This window comes from Rhinolophus sinicus, chromosome 14, assembly GCF_057876585.1.
Source record: "Rhinolophus sinicus isolate RSI-liver-muscle chromosome 14, RSI-T2T, whole genome shotgun sequence".
NCBI classification, from domain to species: Eukaryota; Metazoa; Chordata; class Mammalia; order Chiroptera; family Rhinolophidae; genus Rhinolophus; species Rhinolophus sinicus.
Window position 1 is genome coordinate 13,139,656 of NC_142514.1, and position 22,579 is coordinate 13,162,234.

General features: G+C 45.3%; 1 protein-coding gene across 1 annotated transcript in view; it reads left to right on the forward strand.

The window, feature by feature from the left end:
• The first annotated feature begins 21,453 nt into the window (after window positions 1-21,453).
• The window catches only part of MICOS10 (mitochondrial contact site and cristae organizing system subunit 10), a 29,327-nt gene continuing 28,201 nt past the window's right edge, over window positions 21,454-22,579 (forward strand). The window contains exon 1 of the mRNA XM_088790279.1: window positions 21,454-21,608. Within this exon, the coding sequence (XP_088646405.1) occupies window positions 21,545-21,608 (64 nt within the window). The 5' untranslated portion in view covers window positions 21,454-21,544. The remainder of the gene's footprint in view (window positions 21,609-22,579) is intronic.

The following is a 22,579-nucleotide window of genomic DNA, read 5'->3' on the forward strand; positions in this document are numbered from 1 at the left end:
TTTGTATCTATTCATACATTAATTTCATTGTTCCTCGTCTCACTGTAATTGTAGGGTGCTTTGATTTCTGCTCTGAGCTAGTCATAACATCTTACAGTTTCCCTCATTCCTTAATAGGTTCCATAAAGTCTTTGATACAGGTTCCTTTCATGTCCATACGAGAGTCAAAATTTTATCTTTTTTGAAAATTATCCTTTGAGTTAATATGTGTAAGATGCTTAGAACAGTGCCTGGGCCCAGTACAGGCTCAATAAATATTAGCTCTTGTAACTAAAGGATTCAGATTATCTGCATTTTACAGGTGAGGAGAATGAAGTGCAGAGAAGGTACGAAAACTTGCTTAAAATGGCACAGCTTGTCAGTGGTGGAGCAGGAACTAGAAGTTAGGTCCGTCTTCTGCCTTCAAAGCCACTGTTTTCTTGTCCCCACCCCCACCACCCCCTTCTTTTACCCACAGTCCTCTCTGGCTGTGCTCTGCTAACTCCCACTCATTCTTCAGGTTTCATAATTGGAGTCTTTCTAGATCCCTCTGGGTTAGGTTAGCAGGTCCACCTCCAACCTTGTATCTTCCCGTCAAGCACATATTGTAAATATGCTGCCACCATCAATTTCCTCACCTAAAGGATGAGCCCCATACAAGCAGGGACCAAGATTGTTTCTATCGCCATCCAGCATAGAGCCTGGCATGCAACCCGTGGCTACATGCAAGCGCCAGTATTGAGGCATCCTGTGGGCGTGGTGCTCTCTCCCCTGGGATGGAGAGCAGGATGCTTTCTGGAACTGCCTGGAACCCCTCTGCTTCACTGTTCTCTGCCAGCCCAACCCTCCCTGGGCTCCTGGCCACGCTAGAGGGTACCAAGCCTCCCAAAAAGGATGTCCGGAACCGCTAGCCTCTCATGACTTCAGTTTCTGCTTTTTGTTTTGTTTTCTTTTCTTTTCTTTTTTTTTCCAAATGAAATTCCAGAAATCCAGGTTTAAAAATAACCAATAAATGCAATCTTCTCCACCAAGCCGCTTGGCAAAAACAAATCCTCAACAAAGACCAGTGTGCAGTCCCGCTTCACACTTACTCACTTTCAGAAGCCAGCTTAGCTCTGTTTTGGGTGGGGAGGAAAAAAGAAGACAGGAGTCCTTGGGGCTGAGGGGAAAGGGTGCAGAAGCCAGGCACAAGCTGGGCTGGACAGCAGGGCCGACCCCGCGTTGCAGGCACACGCCCTTGCGGGAAGACAGCTGCTTGAGAAGTCCGGTTTTCCTTGGAGTCCCAGCTTGCTGGTCCCCAGCCCTGGATCGGGCAGGAGATCAAAGCAGCCTTGGAAAACGACCTCCATTAGTGATCCGGAATTCACTCTCCTTCCCTGGGGAGACATCAGCTTCTGCTCGAGCCTGCCTTTCCTCATTGTGACTTAGGGAACTGGAAGGAGGTGTAGGGAGCAGCATTTATACTCGGGCTAAACAACAACCTCAACCTTCCTCCTCTTTTCTACACGGTCTATTTTTTGACCTGTCATCTTTCTTAATGCCCATTTTGTGGGTGAGAAAAAATGTGTGATGGAAGAGAGGAAATTCAGGACCAGGGAAGGCCTGGAAAACTGTCAAATTTCATATTTCCTCCTCTTTTGAATCAGCATTTATGTCCCTCAATGGGGTTTTCCTGCATATGCTTGTATAACTCCCTTTTAAAACAATTTTTGCTGTTTTTTCCTTGCCCTGCCCCTGGGTAAGTTATTCCAACGACTACTTTCCACCTCAAAAGAAAGTAGTGGACAGGAAAAAAGTGGTCGTATGGTCTGTTGGCTACAACGCCAAGTGGAGCCAGGAGACTTTGGTTCTATTCTGAGCCTTTTTGGGAACAGGACGCAGGAGAGGGACATGAGCCCTGCCCTTTTACGGGAGTTCCTGGGACCCCATGCCAGCAGGAGGAAGTTGCTTACTCCAGATCAGAAGCGGACCAGGAACTAGCGTTTATGAAACACCTGCAAAATGCCAGGCCCTTTACCGACTGGCTCGCTTAAGCCTCACAACTTTGTAAGACAGGCGTTTGTGATTTTCATGTTACAGCTGAGGAAACCGAGCCTGAGAGATGTAATGAGTTGCCCCAGGAAGCACAGCCTGTCAGCAGCAGCTGGGAACGGAGCTCAAGTCTGAGCTGTTGCCCCAGAACGTGCAACCCCCAAACCCTGCTTTCTTCATTGATTTGCTCGATTTATTGAGCACCTGTTATGTGCCACTCCCTGTATTCGTAGTAGTGAGCAAAACAAAGATCCCTTTCTTTATGAGGCTTATCTTCTAGTTGGGGGTGAATAGAGTAGGGAGGAAGATAGAAAACAAACATCATAAATAAGTAAATTATGTAACACGATAGCTCTTACACGCTAAGGATAAAAGAAAAATCAGAGCAGGCTAAGAGTATTGGAGACACCGTTGTACATTTGAACAGGGTAATCAAGATAGGCCTCATGGAGGAGGTGACATTTGCGTGAAGACTTAAAAGAGATGTGAGAGTTGGGAATGCTGGTGTTTGAGGAAAGATTACTACTGTCAGAGGCAGCAGCCAAATCAGTGCAAAAGCTCTAAGGTGGGAGGTGGCCTGGCAAGGAGGCCAGGGTGCTTGCAGCAGAGTAAACAAGGAGTCTTTACACAGAAAGGGCCACTCTGACTGTTTTGTGGGTAACAGACTATACAAGGGCAGGGAAGAAGCAAGGGGAGTGGGGAGGGGACTTTCGCATCACCAGGTGGAGCAGACCAGGTCGGGGGTGAGCAGTGGTCTGATTCTGGGTGTATTCTGAGAGCAGAGTCAATAGGATTTCCTGACAGATTAGATGTGAGGTATGAGCGGGAGAGGCATTGGGGCACTTCCAAGGTTTCTGCCTGAAGGAGGGAGGGAGCTGCCATCCACTGAGCTGAGAAAGGCTTTGAGTGGGGCAGATCTAGGCAGGGAAGAAAGGTCAGGAATTTGGTTTGGGATATAGGGAGTTTGAGATGAGTAACTTCTCGTACAGGGCCAAATAAATAACATCCAAAAGCATGACTGAAGAGGCCCATTTATGATGAATCTCCAGACAAACCGGCCAATTCCAGAGTTTCCCCCAACACTGCCTTCCTTAAAATCGGTTCTTCTTAAACCAAGGGTCCATGAATTTGTATGGAAAAAAAGTACATGATTTTTTTTTGTTTTTCATTAACCTCTGACTAGAATTTAGCATTTCCTTCTATTATGAATATAGGCAACAAACCCCAGTAGATTTAGCAGGACCTGTGACCGCCACCCACAGGAACCACAGACATTTTCATTTCACACAACAGGTGACACAGGTGAACCTCAAATGTCTTTGACCCTCATCACTTCTTTGAACTTACGGAAGTTATTGGAACTGCCACTAGGTTCAATGCATTAACAAGCACATGGGTGACTATATCATAAATTCATATTTAAAACATTTTTGACAATGGTATTTCATGATATTTAGTTTCCTTTGTAACCCTATGCATTTTACTGTTTGTATCAAAATGTCGTTATTCTGAGAAAGGCTTCCCCAGACTGCCAAAGGGGCTCAAGGCACAAAAAGAGTTAAGATCCCTGATCTAAGTTAAATGTCCTTGACAAAACGAGAGCAAAAACCAAACAAGTCACTAAAATATCTTGATTCGCGGCAGGAGCCATGCCCAGAACGTTATAGGCATTACCTCATTGAACCCTGACAGTTGCGAGGTGAATGTTATTATTATTCCCGTTTTACAATTGAGGGATTTGAGGTTCAGAGAGGTTCAAGTCGCCCAGCCTGTCAGTGAAAAATCGGGCATTCAAACTTGGGGCTATTGCTAAAGTCTGTGTTTACTTCACCAAAACAAACGGGGTCATATGTTGTGGCCTAAGTGTCCCCTCTGAATCAGCGCCGTGTCACAGCCAAGTGGCAGGGTGGAATCAGTGAAGAGTCTGGAGACTGCAGCTAGTCTGCCTGGGCTCAAATCCAGCCTGCGCTGCCTGTTTACATGCATCTTTAGGTAAATTACTTAACCTCTCTGTGCCTTAATTTCTGTGTCTATTATATCGGCATGATGGTGAAAATAATGCCACCAGCATACGTTTGTTGTGGGGTAGCAAGTGTATGATACCTAGAACAGTGCCTGAAATGTAGAAGGTGCGTGCTTTATAAGGATTTATTTTTATTAGGAGCTTTAGCTCTAGAGAGAAACAGATTGGGTTTGCATGTCAACATAACTTCTTACTAGCTGTGTGATCTTGGGCAACTCACTTAACCTCTCTGAGCTTCACTTTCCTCATTTATAAGTGGGGATCATGATTCCTGCTTTATAGGGTGGTTGTAAGTATTAAACGAGATAATGAATACAAGATATTTAGATATTTACTGACTAGTACAAGCAACCCCTAGTAGATACATGCACAGTGTTAAATGTTAATATATTATTATATTATTATTATTGTTGTTGTTTTTGTTATTATTATTATTATTATTATTATTATTATCTAGTTCTATCTCTTTTCAACCCCATCAATTTCTAGTCCTTACTCGTGTCTTTATTAAACTTTCCCAACCCCATTCCTGTACTTGGGGATTTTGTGGAATGTCATGTAATCAAATTATTAAGGTTAAATTCAGACATTTATTACCCTTACATTTATTGAGCTCTTACTATATGTCAGACACTGTTCTAGGCATACAGATACATCAGAGAACAAGAGTCAACAGTATCTGCCCACAGCATCTGACACTTTAAACGTTAGGTATTCTGTCTCACATGAAGTTCCCTTTCTGGTCTAATTTAAGAGAAATTAATATTCAAGAATAACTTTATATCAATATACCAGACATAGGTCTATACTATCTTTCTCTAGACAGATCCCCTCTAAGCTGGGCCCAGCAGCTCTCCAGCCCCATTTCCCACCACTGAGAACTTCTTTCCTCTCTAGACAAGCAATGCCCATTCCCAGTTCTCTGCCTTTGCACATAACTTGTCCCTCTGCCTGGAACATCACTGCTACCTGACAAACTCTCACTTGTTCTTTGGACCCCGAGTCTGATGTCCACTTCCTCCATGGAGCCTCCTTTGGCTCCCCAGGGCAGATGCCTTCTCGACTTGAGCCCTCCAGGGGAAACTTGCTTATTTTACCTAATCAGCGTCAATTCCTTAGTCATCTTTAGTTGTCCTTTAGGGAACAATCCCCTGCTTGCTTTTTTGTCCAGTGGGCTGATCTTAACCCTACCTCACCCTTCATTCCAGAACGGAGCACATGACTAGGCCTAGCCAATCAGAGTATTCCATTCCTCTAGCCAGAATGATTGGTTCAGGGATGGAAACACAACCCAAACCTGACCAGTGAGATTCAAACCTGGGGCTTTTTGCTTAAGCAGTTCAATTGGATTTCTGTCTCTCACAATCAGGAGTCCTGACTAGTACAAGCAATCCCTGGTAGATTGTTTTGTGGTCTCTCTGTTACCTTCTCTCTCTCTCTCAATCTCTCTCTGAAATAATCCAGACAAGGATCGATTCTTATTCATGAGATGATGTGGGATCCAGGTCTCTTCAGACAAATGGCAGGAGAGTTAATAGATTTCGCTCCTTAAGAATTTGTCCCCATTCCCTAGATCACAAAGATATTCTCTCCTACATTATGTTCTTTTGTTGAATATATTTTTACTTTTCATACTTAGGTCTTTAATCCTTCCAGAGCCCACTTTGAATATGGGTATTATACAGGCATCCAAATTCTCTTCACTTTTCCTCTGTATTATGAATCAGCTTTCCCTACTTGTTTTGAACTCTTTGCTCTCTGGTTTCTGCTCTCACCACCGTCTTAAGATGCTACCTCTGCAGAGAATCATTGACCTCTAAATATTCTTATTCCATGGCCTTTAAGACAATTCCTGTTGCACTGGGAGCTTTGGACCACTTCCCCTTCTGGAAACTCCGTGTGCGTGCCCTTTCCAATCTTATTATTCTTGTTTGCCTTTTCTTCTTTTGTCTCTTCCTGCTCTTTCATCCCTAGAGCTTTGGTGGCTTAACTTTCTCTTGCAGCTCTTAACAACGATGTAATTTAAGGCTCTATCCTCATCTTTATTTTTATCCCTTGTAATTCCATCTTCTTTGAGAAATTCATCCATTTTCAAGATTTCAATACCTCCAGGTGAGTGACCCCCTACTGGCAAATTCAGCTCTGACCTCTCTTGTGAATGCCAGTGACAGCTTTCAAACTCAAAATTGGACATTTTTTAGTGTGTCTACATTCAAGTTAATTTTTTTTTAAAGATTTTATTGGGGAAGGGGAACAGGACTTTATTGGGGAACAGTGTGCACTTCCAGGACTTTTCTCCAAGTCAAGTTGTTGTCCTTTCAATCTTAGTTGTGGAGGGTTCTGTTCAGCTTCAAGTTGTTGTTCTTTCAGTCTTAGTTGTGGAGGGCGCAGCTCAGCTCCAGGTCCAGTTGCCGTTGCTAGTTGCAGGGGGCACAGCCCACCATCCCTTGCGGGAGCCAAACCGGCAACCTTGTGGTTGAGAGGACGCACTCCAACCAACTGAGCCATCCAAGGAGCTCAGCGGCAGCTCAGCTCAAGGTGTCATGTTCAATCTTAGTTGCAGGGGGCGCTGCCCACTATCCCTTGTGGGACTCGAGGAATTGAACTGACAACTTTGTGGTTGAGAGCCCACTGGCCCATGTGGGAATCGAACCGGCAGCCTTTGGAGTTAGGAGCACAGAGCTCTAACCACCTGAGCCACCGGGCCGGCCCCCATTCAAGTTAATTTTAAGTGTGAAAGTAATTTTATACGATTCACCTGTATTTCATACATTTCCTAATCCTCCAACATTCTGACACAGTATCTTCTATAAACTAGGTGTTCAACATATATTTATTCAATGGACAGAGGATCTTTTATGTTTAGCAATATTAAAAGTCAACTATTTCTATTCATGGTTCAGATCAGAGTCACATTACATTTCAGAGGGAAGTTCAGTCATGAGTCAGTTCACTTCTTCCTTTGGGAAGAGAGTGGCTCTCTCCTGGATATCCACCTCCTCCTGTGTTGCAGTGCTTCTCTCACTGAGATAGAGTAGAGAGGGAGGAACAGGGGTTGGCAGTGGCCACAGCCATAGTCACTCTGCTATACTGGAAAGATCATAGTTTTGGAGACAGAGAGACCAGCATTGAAATTTCATGTCCTACACTTATGAGGGCCTGCTTTCCTTAGCTATAGAAGTAGGTAAGATGGCTCAGCCCAGATAGCTATAAGAAGAATAAAGGGAATAACACATGGAAAGTGCTCTATACCTAACATGTGCTAAAAAGAAGTGTGAGTTCTTTCCTTCTTCCCCCCTTGCATCCCTTTCCTGCATTTGGCTTTAAGCTGAAGACAAAAGCATCTGAACTCTTGGGATAAAAGGTCCCTAAAAGTACCCTGCACAGCCAAAGGGGAAAGTCAAACTGAAAGTCTCCTAATCCACACAGCATCCCCGTGCATCTGTAAAGTAGGTTGAGGGAACTATGATCGCCTCCTCTTTACAAATTAAGAATTGAAAGTATCTAAGATCCAAGATGGCAGAGTAGATAAATGCTGTGCTTGACTCCTCCCATCAACACATTAAAATTATAACTAAATTATAGAACAATCAACCTGGAGAACCATCTGAAGCCTAGCTGAACACAAGTTTTATAACTAAGGATATAAAGAAGAAGTCACATTGAGACTGGTAGGAAGGGCAGAGACGTGGAATGGGCCAGTCCCACACCTGCTGTGGTGGCTGAAAATTGGGAGGGATATTTTGACTGTGGAGGTTTCCCCTGGGGGAGCAAGAGACCTCAGCTGCACACCAGGCTCCCCAGCCTGGACTGCCGGTGCCAGGAAGAGGAGCCCCCACAACATCTGGCCGTGAAAACAGTGGGGATTCTGACCATCCCGGTGGGATGGATGTTTCAGGAAACCCAGACATCCTTTTAAAGGACCCACACATTGACACACTTGCTCACAGACACTCACCCTGGGCTCCAGCAGGGGGCCAATGACGCAGGGGATGACAGAGACATACAGGGAGAGACTGAGTTTTGTGCCTTCAGGGTGAGACTGGAGAACAGTTGCCATTTTCCCTGTGTGGGGTCCTTCTGCGCAGCCGGCAGGTGGGCACCATCTTTTCCTGTGTTGAGCCTGCCCCCAACAGGCCAAATCTGAATCTGATTGGTCTGGTAAGCTCTGCTCGCTTCACCCTGGTGACTCCCTGGGACCCTGCCCCACCCAACTCGCCCAATGCCCAAGGCACTTCCACAGTGAGAAGCTAGCCCCGCCCACATTGCACTCTTTCTTGGACAAATCTCAGGGGTCTGTGGGCCCTAGGCAGGCAGCGACTGGCCTTGGTATGCTGTGGACTTTTGCTGAGTAGTTCCAGGCTCAGTACTAGCACCAAACCAGAATCTACATAAAGCAGGTGAACACAATTCAGCTCACCCTGGTAATTCCCTGAGACCCTGCCTCACTTAACTCTCATACTGTATGAAGCTTTATCAGTAGCTGAACCTTATGGGAGCTGGCAGGTGGCAAGAGGCCTCTGATGTCCTGTTTTTTTGTGGAGCTACTCCAGACCCAGCACTGGTACAGCCATCCCCAGTACACAGCACGGCTTCTCCCATGTGCCTCCTGGTTTAGGACAGGCAGTGAGCAACCATGGATCACTTTATAGCTCCTACCAGGTAGTCCCCGGCTAATCACAGGCAGTGGGTGACTTGGGCCTGCACCAGAGCCCCTCACAAGAGGCCCCAGAACCAATATACTTGGAAGCTGGCTTCAGACCACAGTAGATCACAATTAGCCCCACAAGTAGCACACTTAAAGGGCAGTCTTAACCGGCACCTGCTGGGGCAAATCCCACTCAGTGGGGTGAGCCCCCTGCACAGCAGCCTGTAAGCTGTGGATGTGGCAAACCCCACTGTCAATCAGCCTGAGGATCAACCCCACCCACTGAAGTGCCAATACCCATCAAGGCTCAACTATAACAGGAGGGCACACAACCTGGCTCAGGTGACCAGGGAGACTGTGCCACTGGGCCCCACAGGATCCCTACTACATAAGGCTACCTGGCCAAGACCGGGAGACATAGCAGATCTACCTAATAGAAACAAACAGAGAGACAGTCAAAATAAGGAAACAAAGAAATATGTCCCAAATGAAAGGACATGAGAAAACTCCAGAAACAGTACTAAACTAAATGGAAACCAGCAACCTACCAGATACAGAGTTCACTACAATGGTTATAAGGATGCTCAAGGAACTTAGTGAGAACTTCAACAGAAAGATAGGAAACATAAAAAGGGACATAAAAACCATAAAAAAGAACCAGTCAGAAGTTAAGAAAACAATAACTGAAATGAAGAATGCACTAGAAGGACTCCCCAGCAGACTAGCTGATCAAATCAGTGATTTGGAAGAAAAGGTAGCAGAAAACATCCCATTGGAACAGAAAAAAGAACTGAAAAAAAAATGGGGATAGTTTAAAAGACCTCTGGGCCAACATCAAGAGAACAACATTCTCATTATAGGGGTACAAGAAGGAGAAGAGAGAAAGCAAGGGATTGAGTACCTATTTGAAGAAATAATGACTGAAAACTTTGCTATCCTGGTGAAAGAAATAGACATATAAGCCCAGGAAGTGCAGAGAGTCCCAAACAAGATGAACCCAAACAGGCCCATACCAAGACACATTATAATTAAAATGGCAAAGGTTAAAAACAAAGACGGGGGCCAGCCTGGTGACTCAAGCAGTTGGAGCTCCATGCTCCTAACTCCGAAGGCTGCCGGTTCGATTCCCACATGGGCCAGTGGGCTCTCAACCACAAGGTTGCCAGTTCGATTCCTCGAGTCCTGCAAGGGATGGTGGGAAGTGCCCCCTGCAACTAAGATTGAACACGGCACCTTGAGCTGAGCTGCCACTGAGCTCCCAGATGGCTCAGTTGGTTGGAGCATGGGCTCTTGTGGGGACAGAACCCCAAAAAAGCAGTTTCCAGGCGCTCAGCCTCACATAGACAGGTGCTGGCTCAGGTAGTAAATGGCCATCAACTGTGATTGCATGGCCATCAGCTGTGGCTAGTTGGCCGTCAGCTGTAACCAGTGAGCCATTGGCCACTAATATAACTGCTGTGGCTACGCTAGCAGAGAAGGGAGAGAAAGAATGGGGGCTAGCAAGAAGATGGTGGCTGGGCTGGCAAGTGTGGATGGCGGTTTGCGGACAGTGTGGATCCAGCCTCCAGTGAGAGTATAGTGCTGCCAGAGAGAATATAGTGGTATGACTCCCCTACCTATGGCTCCGTGGGTGTTCCTTTTTGGCCTCACCACATCCTGCGTTCTTATGTGGGGAGCGGGAGCAGAGACCCCCACCGGACGCCCTGCACGACAAATGGTGCAGCGAGCAGGGTCTCCCGCAGGACAGCTCTCAACCACAAGGTTGCCGGTTCGACTCCTGCAAGGGATGATGGGCTGCGCCCCCTGCAACTAGCAATGGCAACTGGACCTGGAGCTGAGCTGCGCCCTCCACAACTAAGACTGAAAGGACAACAACTTGACTTGGAAAAAAGTCCTGGAAGTACACACTCTTCCCCAATAAAGTCTTGTTAAAAAAAAAAAAAAAAGTACAACTTGGTTGTTACAAAATAGTCATGGGGATGTAAAGTAAAACATAGCAAATATAGTCAATAGTATGGTAATTACTAGGTATAGTGTCGGGTGAGGACTAGATTATTCAGGGGGATCACTTCTTAAATTATGTAAATATCTAACCACTATGCTCTACACCTGAAATTAATATAAAACAAGACTGAATGCCAACTGTAATTGAAAATTTTTAAAGGAAAAGGGTGAAGTGGAAAAAGAGGGCCAAATTTCCAGGAAAAAGAAAGAATTGGAAGTATCAAATTCTCAAGAGCATCAAATGAGCACTTTACAGTTCACAGCAACTCAGAATTCATTCAGAGTCTCATGAAGGAAAGTCATACTTAACTTTACAGACGGGCAACGAAGGAGATAGTGTGAAACTGTCCACCCATCATGACCCTTTTAAATGACCTGGGCAGCGTATTCAAGCCAGTGCAGGGATGAGACTTAAAGTCACTATAAGCATCCCCAATTTGTCTCTGCAAACCTTCCAAACCACTTCCTTGTGTTTCCACCCTGCAGCTCCTCGTTCGTAAATTTCTTGGTTTCCTCAATTCTCTTTGTTTTGGCTTCATACTATGGTTCCTAACCTCCACCCATCTCTTTGCTGGATAGCCCTCTGGGCTTGACTCTCTCTTCTGGCTCTCGACAACCACACCGACCCAAGCCATTGCTTTTGATCTTGGTCCTTCAATGCTCCCACAGGTAAGAAGCAGCCCATCTGTCAGATCCACCGGATGTGCCCCACTCCTCACCAGGACCACAAGGGGCGTAGTGGCTTCCCAGTTTCAAGATGGCAGAATGAAGGCTTTTCTGCCTCCCGCCTTCAAAAATCACCCCAAATCAAACAGTACAACAAATGCAAACAAAAATATTGTTTAGTAAATGAGGAGAAGCCAGCAGCCTCTGATCATACTAGATTAAATGGAGAGAGGAAGGGCCAAGCACCACAGGTGGGTCTGCTAAGGGTGGGCATCTGAGTAGCCTCTGTGGAACAGCAGGCCAGACCTTGAAGACAGAGGGTTCATCTTGTGCGTTTCTTTATCCCTAGAGCGCTTAGCACAGGACTGGCCGAATCAGGTACTCATTCAACACTTGCCGAATGAATTTCATTATATATGTAATAACATTTATCACATATACTATTATCAGCATATGAAAGCATATTTTACTCAAAGGAGAACGTTAAAAGTGTTTACTACATTGCTAATGGAGCTGCCATTAGTTTTATAAGAGAGCGGGCTCTTTGAAACCCATAGACTGAGAAAGGGAACTCTAAGCAATATCCTTGCCTGATGTTTCGCATTTCATTGCTTCAAATATTTTTCCAAATTCACAAAATCTGCTCTTTCATTAGCTCAGTTTTTGTTTTTCATTATTTTAATGTGAATTTGGTTCCTAGGGGGATCAGGACTTGAAAATTACATTCAGCCCTTGGCAATTATTAGTAAGAAACCAGGTAACAGCACTGACATTTAATATTTAATTGTTTTTGATCAGCATTAATTAGTCACAGATGCGCACCAGATTCCCATTTAATTAAATACTCTGGGGAACATATTGTGGGCTCAGGGATTCTAACCACATCAAAAAGTAAATGTTCAACTTTAAAAGTTAGGCCCTAGAGACCCAGGCATCCATGGAGAGGAAATTCCAGATGTCTAGCATTCTCCCTCTTTCCTTAGAAATAAACCTCCTACTTCCAGCCCCCTAGAGTCTAAACTTTTAGTGTTTCTGCTGGAAACTTCCAGGCTGCTGCCATCTCCTTCTTCTCTCTCTTTCATCATCAGTGTTACCCTGTCTACCGTTCCCATCCACATACAAACGTGAGTAATTCCTCCCATCCCACAAAACCTGCTGTCGACTCCACCCCTTAACCAATTGCCCTTTTTCTTTGTCCCTCTTTGGAGAAAAACTCCTTGAAAAGAGTGTGTATACTTGCTGTCCCCAGTCTTTCTCTTCCTAGTCTCTCTCAAACCCACGGTCTTCAGGCTTTGGTTCTGACCCCTTCAGGAAACTGGCCTTGTGTGTGTAACCAAAATAACCTCCTTGATTGTACATCCAATGGCCGGTCCTCCATCTTCATTTGACCCCGTTCATCACATTCTCTTTCTTGAAACATTTCCTTCATCTGGCTTCCAGGAAGCCATTCTTTTTGGTTTTCCTCCCACACATGGTCATTCCTTCTCATTCTCCTCTGCTGATTCATCCTCCTCTCCCCAGCCTCTAAATGTTAGAGTGTCACAAGTTTCAGTCGTTGGCCTGTGTTTCTCCTCTGGCTATATAACCCCTGAGGTGATCTTAGAGAAGCATATATATGCATCGAACTCCCCATTTTTATCTCTGGCACTGTCTTCTCCCCTTCTTATCCTGCATTGCTACTGAATGTTGACTTAGCCTGGATTTCTTAGAAATCAGAGCCTGAGGCAACGTTCACACATGTGCACGCTGCACCGGACAAGTACGATCAGTCCAGAGAGGGAGGAAAGAGGGAAACGAGGCAGGGAGGGAGGGGACGCAAACACAAGGGGTGCATTATCGAGCTAGCCAGATATTCACAAGAAAACACAGCTAGTGGCCTGGTCACACGGGAACATCTCCAGAGAGGCTGGGGGAATCACAGAACCTCTGTGCTGCCTCTTGGGAAGGAGAAGGTTTATTTCTGGCCCGCAGAAGGAAATAGAATTCATCTGTTGACTCCTTCTCTTGTCTTTGATAAAAGTTTACCCCTACGTCTCTGGGTGGTAGTCCCCAGCCTTTTGGGGCTCCTTGGGGATGTCAGCTCCCCCAGCTCTGAGTTAGAACGTAATCTGGGCTCAGAAGGGTTGGGAGGGATCATAGTCTTTGTGGCCTGGTCACTTGGGCTCGATGCCTGGAGCTTTTGCGGCTCCTGTTGCAGCAGGTATGATGGAGCTGAATTGGAGCCTGGCCCTCACCTTGGGAGACACTGAGACAGGTGATCCCAGCAGGAGGCCATTAGCTCTGGTGGCCAGGGCTCTTCTTTGAGCCGTCAAGGGGGTGGGGAGGAGAAGGGGTGAAGGAATTATGGGGCAGCACATGAACTGGGTCTGTTGGGCAGCTCCAAACTTAACCTAGCCAAAATGGAAGTCCCGATTCTGTTTTCCCATACAAACTTCTTTCTCTCAGTTTTCCCCATCTCAACATCAACTCCCATCTTTCCATTCGCTCACACCAGATATCGTAGAACCATCCTTAACTCCTCTCTTTCCCCCTCAAATCACCTCTCATCTATCAGCAAATCCTGTCAGCTCTACCTTCAAAATATATCCAGAAGCCCACCTCTTCTCACTGCCTCCTTTTCCATCTTTCTTGGATGATGCCACTTGTCTTCCTACCTGGCTTTCTGCTTCTGTCCTTGCCCCAACGTTCTATTCTCAACACAATGGTCAGAATAGTCGCTGTCAAACACAAATGAGATGGTGTCACTCCTCCCCTCAAAAATCTCTATCTTCCCATCTTGCTCAGAGTAAAACCAATGTCTTTTGCCGTGGCCTCTAAGGTTCTATACCATTTGCTTCCACCACCACGCTGACTTCATCTGCTGTCTGCACACTGTTGCGACCACCCTGTGCCTCTACAGGTCCACGCAGACTTCCACCCCAGGACCTTTGCACTTGCTCCTCTTTGTGCCTGCCAGACTCTCCCCCACAATTATCTGTTTGGCTTCTTCAGATCTTCAGAGCTTTTAATCTTTGTTCCATTGCTTCTCAGCTAGAGAAGGCTCCCTGGAGGAAGAAGAAGCTGAAGGATGGGAAAGATAAGGAAAACAGGAAGGAAGGAAGGAGTGATCTGATCAGGTTCAGAAGCTTGTTGGAAAGCCCAAAGCAACTGCAGGAATAGTTTGGCCAACAAGGAGACCTTATATGTGAGAGAGTAATGAGAGTTGAAGTGGAACCATTCTCAAAAGGCCTTGAATGCTAAGTTAAGGAGATAGGTGTTTATTCTACAGGCATAGCCAACCAACTGAGAATCAAAGTCACGTCATTCAAGTTCCAGGGAAAAATGTCTTCCAACCAGGACCTCTGAATCAGTGTTTGTTCTGGTGGTCTAAATATGTCCACGAAGGAAGCAAGAGAGACCAGCATTGACAGAGGAACAACAAAGCATAGAAAGATATGTGTCCCTGAGAAGAATTTCCCAGGCCATTTCAGGAAGTTGATGGGAGAAGGTGGTCTTCCCCAGAACCACTGCTTAAGAGCTTACGTGTCCAGTAATGTAGCAACTGGAGTTTGGAAATGGAATTTCAAAAACAACCCAACAGGAAGAACAGGGGAAGGGTGGTGCTCTCTTTTGGTACCCGTGGGTCAGGTCTACCTGGCTCAACCTCTTGCTCTCTTGATAACCAACGTTGTAAGGTCAAGGAGGTCAGTGAATGTGGGCGCCACTGCCCTCTGCTGGAGGGACTGGCATCCTCCCCAAGACATATATTTGGCTCCAGGTCAGTAGTTCTTAACCTTCTTTGGATCCTGGGTCCCTCTGAGAATCTGAGGAAAGCTATGGAGTCAAAGAAACAAAGATATGCACTCATACATAAAGATTTGCGTAGAGTTTCAGGGATTCTTGGAAAGACTCTCTGCAATCCATCTATCAATTTCCCAGGTAAAGGTGTGACTTTAGAAGCAGACAGATCTAAGTGTCAGTTCAGGGCTGAGACACCCACCTCTTTGGCTATGAGACAGAAGAGAAATTAAGAACAGGTTACCCAACATTTATCTGAAGAAACCAAAACACTAATTTGAAAAGACATATGCACCCCTGTGTTCATTGCAGCATTATTCACAATAGCCAAGATATGGAAGCAACCTAAGTGTCCATCAATAGAGGAATGGATAAAGATGTGGCACATATACGTATACAATGGAGTGTTACTTAGCCATAAAAAGAATGAAATCTTGCCATTAGGGACAACATGGATGGACCTAGAAGGTATTATGCTAAGTGAAATAAGTCAGACAGAGAAAGACAAATACCATATGATCTCACTTATATGTGGAATCCTAAAAACAAAATAAATAAACAAAACTATCTAGATACAGAGAACATTTTGATGGTTGCGGTTTGGGGGAATGGATGAAAAAGGGGGGGGGGTTAAGAAGTACAAATTGCCAGTTATAAAATCATTCACGGGGATGTAAAGTACAGAGTAGGGAATTGGCAATAATATTGTAACAACTATATGGTGTCAGATGGGTCCTAGACATAGCGTGATCACTTTGTAAGTTATATAAATGTCTAACCACTATGTTGTACACCTGAAACTAATATTGTATGTCAACTATAATTGAAAAACAAAAAAATTATAAAAATAAAATAAAGGTAAATAAATACATAAAATCAGAGGTTACCCAACCTATTTTCTGCCAATAATGCCTTTCCCTGCCCCCTTGGATCCTATATTTAGAAATATTTTCTCACCAAACAAATTGCACTGACCAAGAAGTCCCTAAATTTGTATTAATCAAACAGAACAGACAAGTGATATCCAGTAACCTCCTTATGGCGGTGTTCATATAATCCAGGTAAAAATCAAAGCGAACTTGACATTAAGTTAGCCAGGGGAGTGCTACTGTGAACAAACATATGATTTTGGTTGGCCTTGGAAATAGTAATACTCGAGCTGTGATGGTTACACTCGCACCACCTCTCAAGCTTACATGTTTAAATCCAAACTAATTCAGTGATGCTGTTTGTGTCAAACTCATGCTCTCTCACAAATTCATTTACATACAACTCGAGTGTACCTTCAAATGCAGGTAAATGCAGAAAATGCACCTTCAAAAACACCTTTCCAAGCATGCCCTCGGACTCAAACTCTCTCTAAGGTCAATTCAAACGTATGCCGGCCACGAAGCTACACATCAGTCTGCTTGTGTCCCACACGGGGACCCTCTGGCCTCAAAGGCAGGGCCATGCAAGAGCACAGAACGTCAGTGTGGCACCACTTAGTACCCACCTGGCCTGGCTGGTGCTGGAGATGCAAAAATGAGAGAGACATCCTTCCTGCTCCTCGTTGGTTCATTCATTCATTCACTCATTCATTCATTCACTGCAGAAGTATTAATTAAATGCCTTCAATGTACCAGACACTGTGTGAAGTTCTAGGGATATAATGGTGAGACAAGTGAAGTCCCTGCTTTCATGGAACTTACTTTACCATCTGGTGGGGGAGATGGGGGTGGGGACATGGGGGAGGGATGTGGAGTGGAGGGTAAATAGAAAAGATAATTGCAACTTGTGAAATGAGCCAGGAAGGAAACTCAGGGAGTAGGTGGGGCTAGATGGGAAATGGAGGCCCCCTGTTGGATAGGGGCAAAGCCCTTGCATAGTTTTACCAGTCAGGGTCCTGCCAGGAAACGTGGTACACTCAACGTGGGAAATGGAGAAGCATTTAATCGTTACTATTTCCAAAGCAAGAGGAATGGTAATACCTTGGAGTAGGTAACAGTGACAGCGTTATTAGCATTAGGCCCAAAAGTACAAGGGGAAGAAGCAAATGCAAGAGTGCGAAGGAAGAGCTGATGGCAGCTGCTGCTACATGCACATAAGTGGCGGAGACGACTGGCATTTAGCTCACGATTTCCAATCTAGTGTGTTTCCTGCTAGCTTAGTTTCCTAGGTCTGCTGTAACAAAGTATCATGGCCTGTGAGGCTTAAAACAACAGACTTTTATTCTTTCTCAGTTCTGGAGGCTAGAAGTCCAAAATCAAGGTGTTAGCTGGGTTGATTTCTTCTTGGTGGCTCAGAGGGAGAATGTGTTCCATGCTTCTCTTCTAGCTTCTGGTGATTGATTCTTTGGCTTACAGCCGTATAGCTCTCATCTCTGCCTCCGTTATCACATAGCCATCTTCCTTCTGTATCTGTCCATCTGCATTTCTTCTCCTCTTCTTCCAACAACACCAGTCATTTCAGAATTAGGATTCCCCTTATTCAAGTATGATCGGCAACAATTTTAGAGTGTAAGTGAAAACCAACTGTTGGCGACGATGTGGAGTAACAGGAATGGTCATATACTGCTGGTGAGGATGTAACCTGGTACAGTCACTTTGGGTTAAAGTTGGCAGTATCTGAAAAGTGCCCTCCTTAGTTATATGTCCTATAAAAATGTATGCCAATATGCATCAGGATACACGTACAAGACCAAGAAGACTTGTTGGTAATAATCCCAAGATGGAAACAACCCAAACATCCATGGACAGCAGGAGTAAACAAATTATGAGTAGAATACAACTATATACTATATAGCAATGAAACAAGAACAAACTATGCACACAACATGGATGAATCTTAAAGCATAATAACGAGCAAAAATAAGTCAAATACCATAGAACACAACTGTATGATTTCATTCATAAAAAGTTCAAAACCAGGCAAAATTAAACCATATTGGTAAGAATGTATCATCAGGTAACAATGCTTAAAGAAAAGCAAGGAAATGAATAACTTAAAAGTCAGGCTAGTGGTTATGCTAGCAGGGAGGGAGGGGTATGATCTGACAAAGGACACATTGGGGAGTGGGCTTCTGAGGCGCTAGTGATGTTCATTTGACAACAATTTATTTGTTATACTGTATTTACGTTTTTAGCACTTTTCTGTGTGCTTGTTATATTTCACATGTACATACACACACGCGTGTAAAAAAAGAATGGGTGGGGCATCTGGACTTTGTAATCAAACGGAGAAGCTAATTAGTAGCTGTTTGACTCTGGACACATTACTGAAAAGGCAAAACAATAGAAGACCCATCTTGGAAAAAGAAGATATGGAACAAAAAATGTGAATCTCCCTTTAAGAAAGGAATTCGTTTTCAATTGAAGGGCAATTGAAAAAAAAAAACCCAATGGAATCTCAAAGACCTTTATTTATGCAGGTGCTGTGCAATAAAATATTCTAATCTGCGTTGTTAATGAAGCCGGATTTACAACCCAGTAAACTAAACAAAGAGCTTATGTTTAGTTGATTAATCAGTTGGGGCTAAAATCTAGTGTACTTAAGTGACAGTTTGCACTTTTTATTTTTCTTCTAACCAATGTAAAAAGATGGTGGCTCTCTTGCTGTGAAATTGCTTCATTACAAGACTGTCAACCCATTTGAAATTCAAACTTTTATCGTGAAACTTGTTCCATACAACTGAGAGAAGTCCTAATGATGGTAATAATAATAATGACTTACAGAGTTCCAGTTAGGAACCAAGAACTACTTTAGGCGGTTTGTAGTTATTGAAACATTTTGGCATGATACTATCTTCCTTTAAAGACTTCCTTATTTTGAGACACGAGAAGCTATTCCAGGGTCATTTTGTATTTTCCCTGCTCCAGCGCTGGAGTCTCGGTTGTTTTTCTAAGGAGCCCTGGATTCTTTTAGTAGCGAATTGTATTTAAAAGCCAAGATATAGCTTGCTTATTGCTACTGTTGTGTCATTGCTTTTAGGCCCTCTCAGCAAACAGGATCAGAAAATACACACACACACACACACACACACACACACACACACACACACACACACTCTTTTATATCTACCTCTATTATATCAAATACCATGAGTTCATACTGGTACATTGAATTCTAATCCAACAGCAAAGAGTTCTTTCAACCTTTCCACCTTTTCATGTTTGTAACGCCCTTCTCCTGCATTGAGAAATCTATTTTTAATAATTTTGAATGTAATGAAGTTTTTAATGTGTTGTCATGCAGGGTGTCAGCTCCCACTCCCCACATAAGAACGCAGAACATGGTGAGTCCAAAAAGGAACACCCACCGAGCCATGGATAGGGGAGTCATACCACTATATTCTCGCTGGCGGCTGGGTTGGAGACACAGGGAGCAGGAGCCACATGATCCGCAATCTGCCATCCGCTTCTCTGCCAACCGACCCTACTTGCTAACTGCAATCCACACTTGCTAGCTTGGTCACAGCAGTTACATCAGTGGCTAAGGGCTAACTGGTAACAGCCGGTGGCCAACTAGTCACAGCTGATGGCCATCTACTACCCGAGCCAGCACCTTTCCAGGTGAGGCCGAGAGCCTGGAAACTGCTCTCTGGAACTCTGTCCCCACATAGGCATATTGTTGTTTTTTAGAAAAATATTGTTCTCTCTCGTATTAATCTTTGTTCTCCAATAACTACAAAAACTCCAGAGTTTTATTTTAATTCATTCAACCAACACTATGTGCTAGATAATGTTCTAGGGCTGGGGATACAGCAGTGAATAAAACTTTGTATTCAGAAACGAACAGTGGTAAGAGAGAATAATAGATACAAAGCTAGGAAATGGCAAAGCTGGGATCTGAAACCAGACAGCCTGGCTCCAGAATTCATGCTATACCATCTGCCTCTGATTGCTTTTGTAATTTGCTCTCTGCCTTCCACAAAATTTTACAACTCTCTTGAATCCAATAAAAATACTTCTGTCAGTCTCTAAATCTACACAATGCAGAGGCTTGTGCATCTTCCACATTACTTAATTTCTGATACTCAGCTCCAAATCTGTGAAAACAAAGATACTAATGTCAGCCTGCTGTGAGGATAAATGAAATTATATGAGATGCCTGGTGCTACTTGTGACACATTGCAGGTATTTAGTGAAGTGAATTTTTCTTTCCTCTTTTAACATAAATGCTACACTGTAAAGTTCCTCCAGAACAGACATTTTTTATCTTTTAAATTCAATCATTTATTTACATATCCACTTATTCTTACATCAATTCAAGAAATATTTATTGAGAATCCAATATATACCAGGCTCTGGTAGCCATGGGGGATACAGGAACGGCACAGCCTTCATTATCAAGGAGCTCACAGCGACGCACAATTACAATACAATCTGGTATGTAGCTCAAATGAGAACTAGAAGAAGGGTGGTCATGGAAGAAGCCTTTCTGAAGGGGCTCCGTCCTACTAAGGACTGTGCAGCGCTTCTGCTGTTCAAAGTTGCCAGGGGTAAATGAAAAAATTAAATGGGTGCATGAATTCAGTTCAACAAATATTTCGTAGAAAAATTCTGCCGCCCAAGGCACTGTGCTCTGACCTGGGAGCGTGCAGATGAAGAAGGGGCAGCTCAGGCCCTTAACCAGCGTCTCCTTCTGCTCGCAGATGTTTGAATCCAACGTAGCGAATGATGGGGGAGGGGAGGGAGGAGGAAGCAAGCTCCTGTGACAAGAAGAGGGAGGGGGCTCTAACTTCTATTCGTGGATGTCACCTCTGGACCAACACCCTTTAAACAGCAGGCAGAGAAAAAGCAGCCCCGAAAGGACACCGAAAGAGCAGGGTGAGAGGAGAACGAGGAGAGACGGGTGGCCTGGGACTCCAAACGGATAAAGAGAAGGCGGAGACCAGGGGGATGAGGGGGGCAGCAGTTGTGTCCAGTGCTGTCCAGTGATCCAAAAAGCATCAATTCGGTTTGGCCACAGGTGACCTTTGCCAGAGCAGTTTTGGGTTAGTGGTGCAGGCGGGAGTTCCATTGCAATGAACGAGTGAATGAGAGAGAGTAGAAAAAAGTGAAGGTGAGTGAATGAATACATCAAGCGCTGTGCCCTCATTTGCCCCGGGAATTGCCAGGCCCAAAGCCGGGAGTTGGTGCGGAGGAAGCGCCTTCCGACTGGGCTTTGGGTGCCGCCTAGAAACCTGTCAGCCTCGCAACCCTTAGGTAGGCGCGGCTCCAAGGTCAGGGTCACCTCGGGCCTCCCCGTAACCCGTCACCTTGACGACCAACTGAAGAAAACCGGAAAGGACGGAAGCCGTCAGATCGTCTCGCGAGATCTGGTGCGCCGACGCCGGCCTTCCGGGCCTGGGACCCGCGACTGTCTCTCGCGAGACTTGCCTGGAACCGGAGCGCGGGGAGCCACGGTCGGGAAAGCTGGCGCTCCGGGTGGGGAACATGTCGGATTCCGAGCTCGGCAGGAAGTGGGACCGGTGCTTGGCGGATACGCTCGTGAAGATAGGTAAGGGGCTTATCGTCCCTGGCAGGCCTCGCCCGGAGCTCGGGGGTCCGCTGACCAGGAGAGCAGAAGGGAAGCCCCGTGAGAGGTCGGGCCGTCCGGCCTGTTCCAGCCCCTAAGGCCAGGGCTGGTTATCCGAGCCCGGGCGGGAGGTCGGTCACTCCGGCGGTGGGGGACACGGGCCCGGGGAGCCTGGGCAGCCGCCCGAGTGGAGGGAGTGGAGTTGCAGCCCGACGAGGTGGGGGTCGATCTCGCAGGTGGCAGGAGAGGTGCTGAGAGCTGTTGGGGTGAAAACAGTAGGTAGGGCACAGCCTTGTGCCAGAGGCTCGACATTCTTCCTGGTGCCACATCTCCCGCACGGGGAGTGGAGCCTGGACGGGAGGCCACACTGCCTTCTAAAGGTCATCGGCAGCCCTTTCTAGACACTGCCAGGCCCTAACGTGAGCGGCTGTCATGCCCGATTTGTAACCTGACTTATCGGCGTCAGAGTAGTCTCGGGCCTGAAATCGGAAACACAGCGATGGTGATCGGGAATGAGAACTGCCCTGGAGAGTAGTCCTCAGTGGGACTCCGCGTAGCCGCTTACCACGTGCTCAAGGACGACACAAATTATGAAATCACTGCCTGGAGGGAAGGTGAAAGAGGGACATTCCTTTATTGAGCGTATACTAAGTGCTCGACGCTGTGCTTGGCGCGCGACTTAACACATTATGTTGTACAGGTCATGAAACGGAAAGTCAGGGGGAAGAGATGTGCCCAGGGTCTAAGAACGGACAAAGTTGCTAATAAACGGCAAACCTGGGAATACATCCCAGGTTTTCTGGCTTTCAGGTCCCATGCTCTTTATTTAATACTAATTTTTATTGTCCAAATTTGATATTTTTGTATGGAAATCTTAAGAGTATTTTTAAGAGGATTTAGGATTGCCCTTTAATGAAAATGTAGGAAAAGAAATAGGATAGTAAGGTCCATGA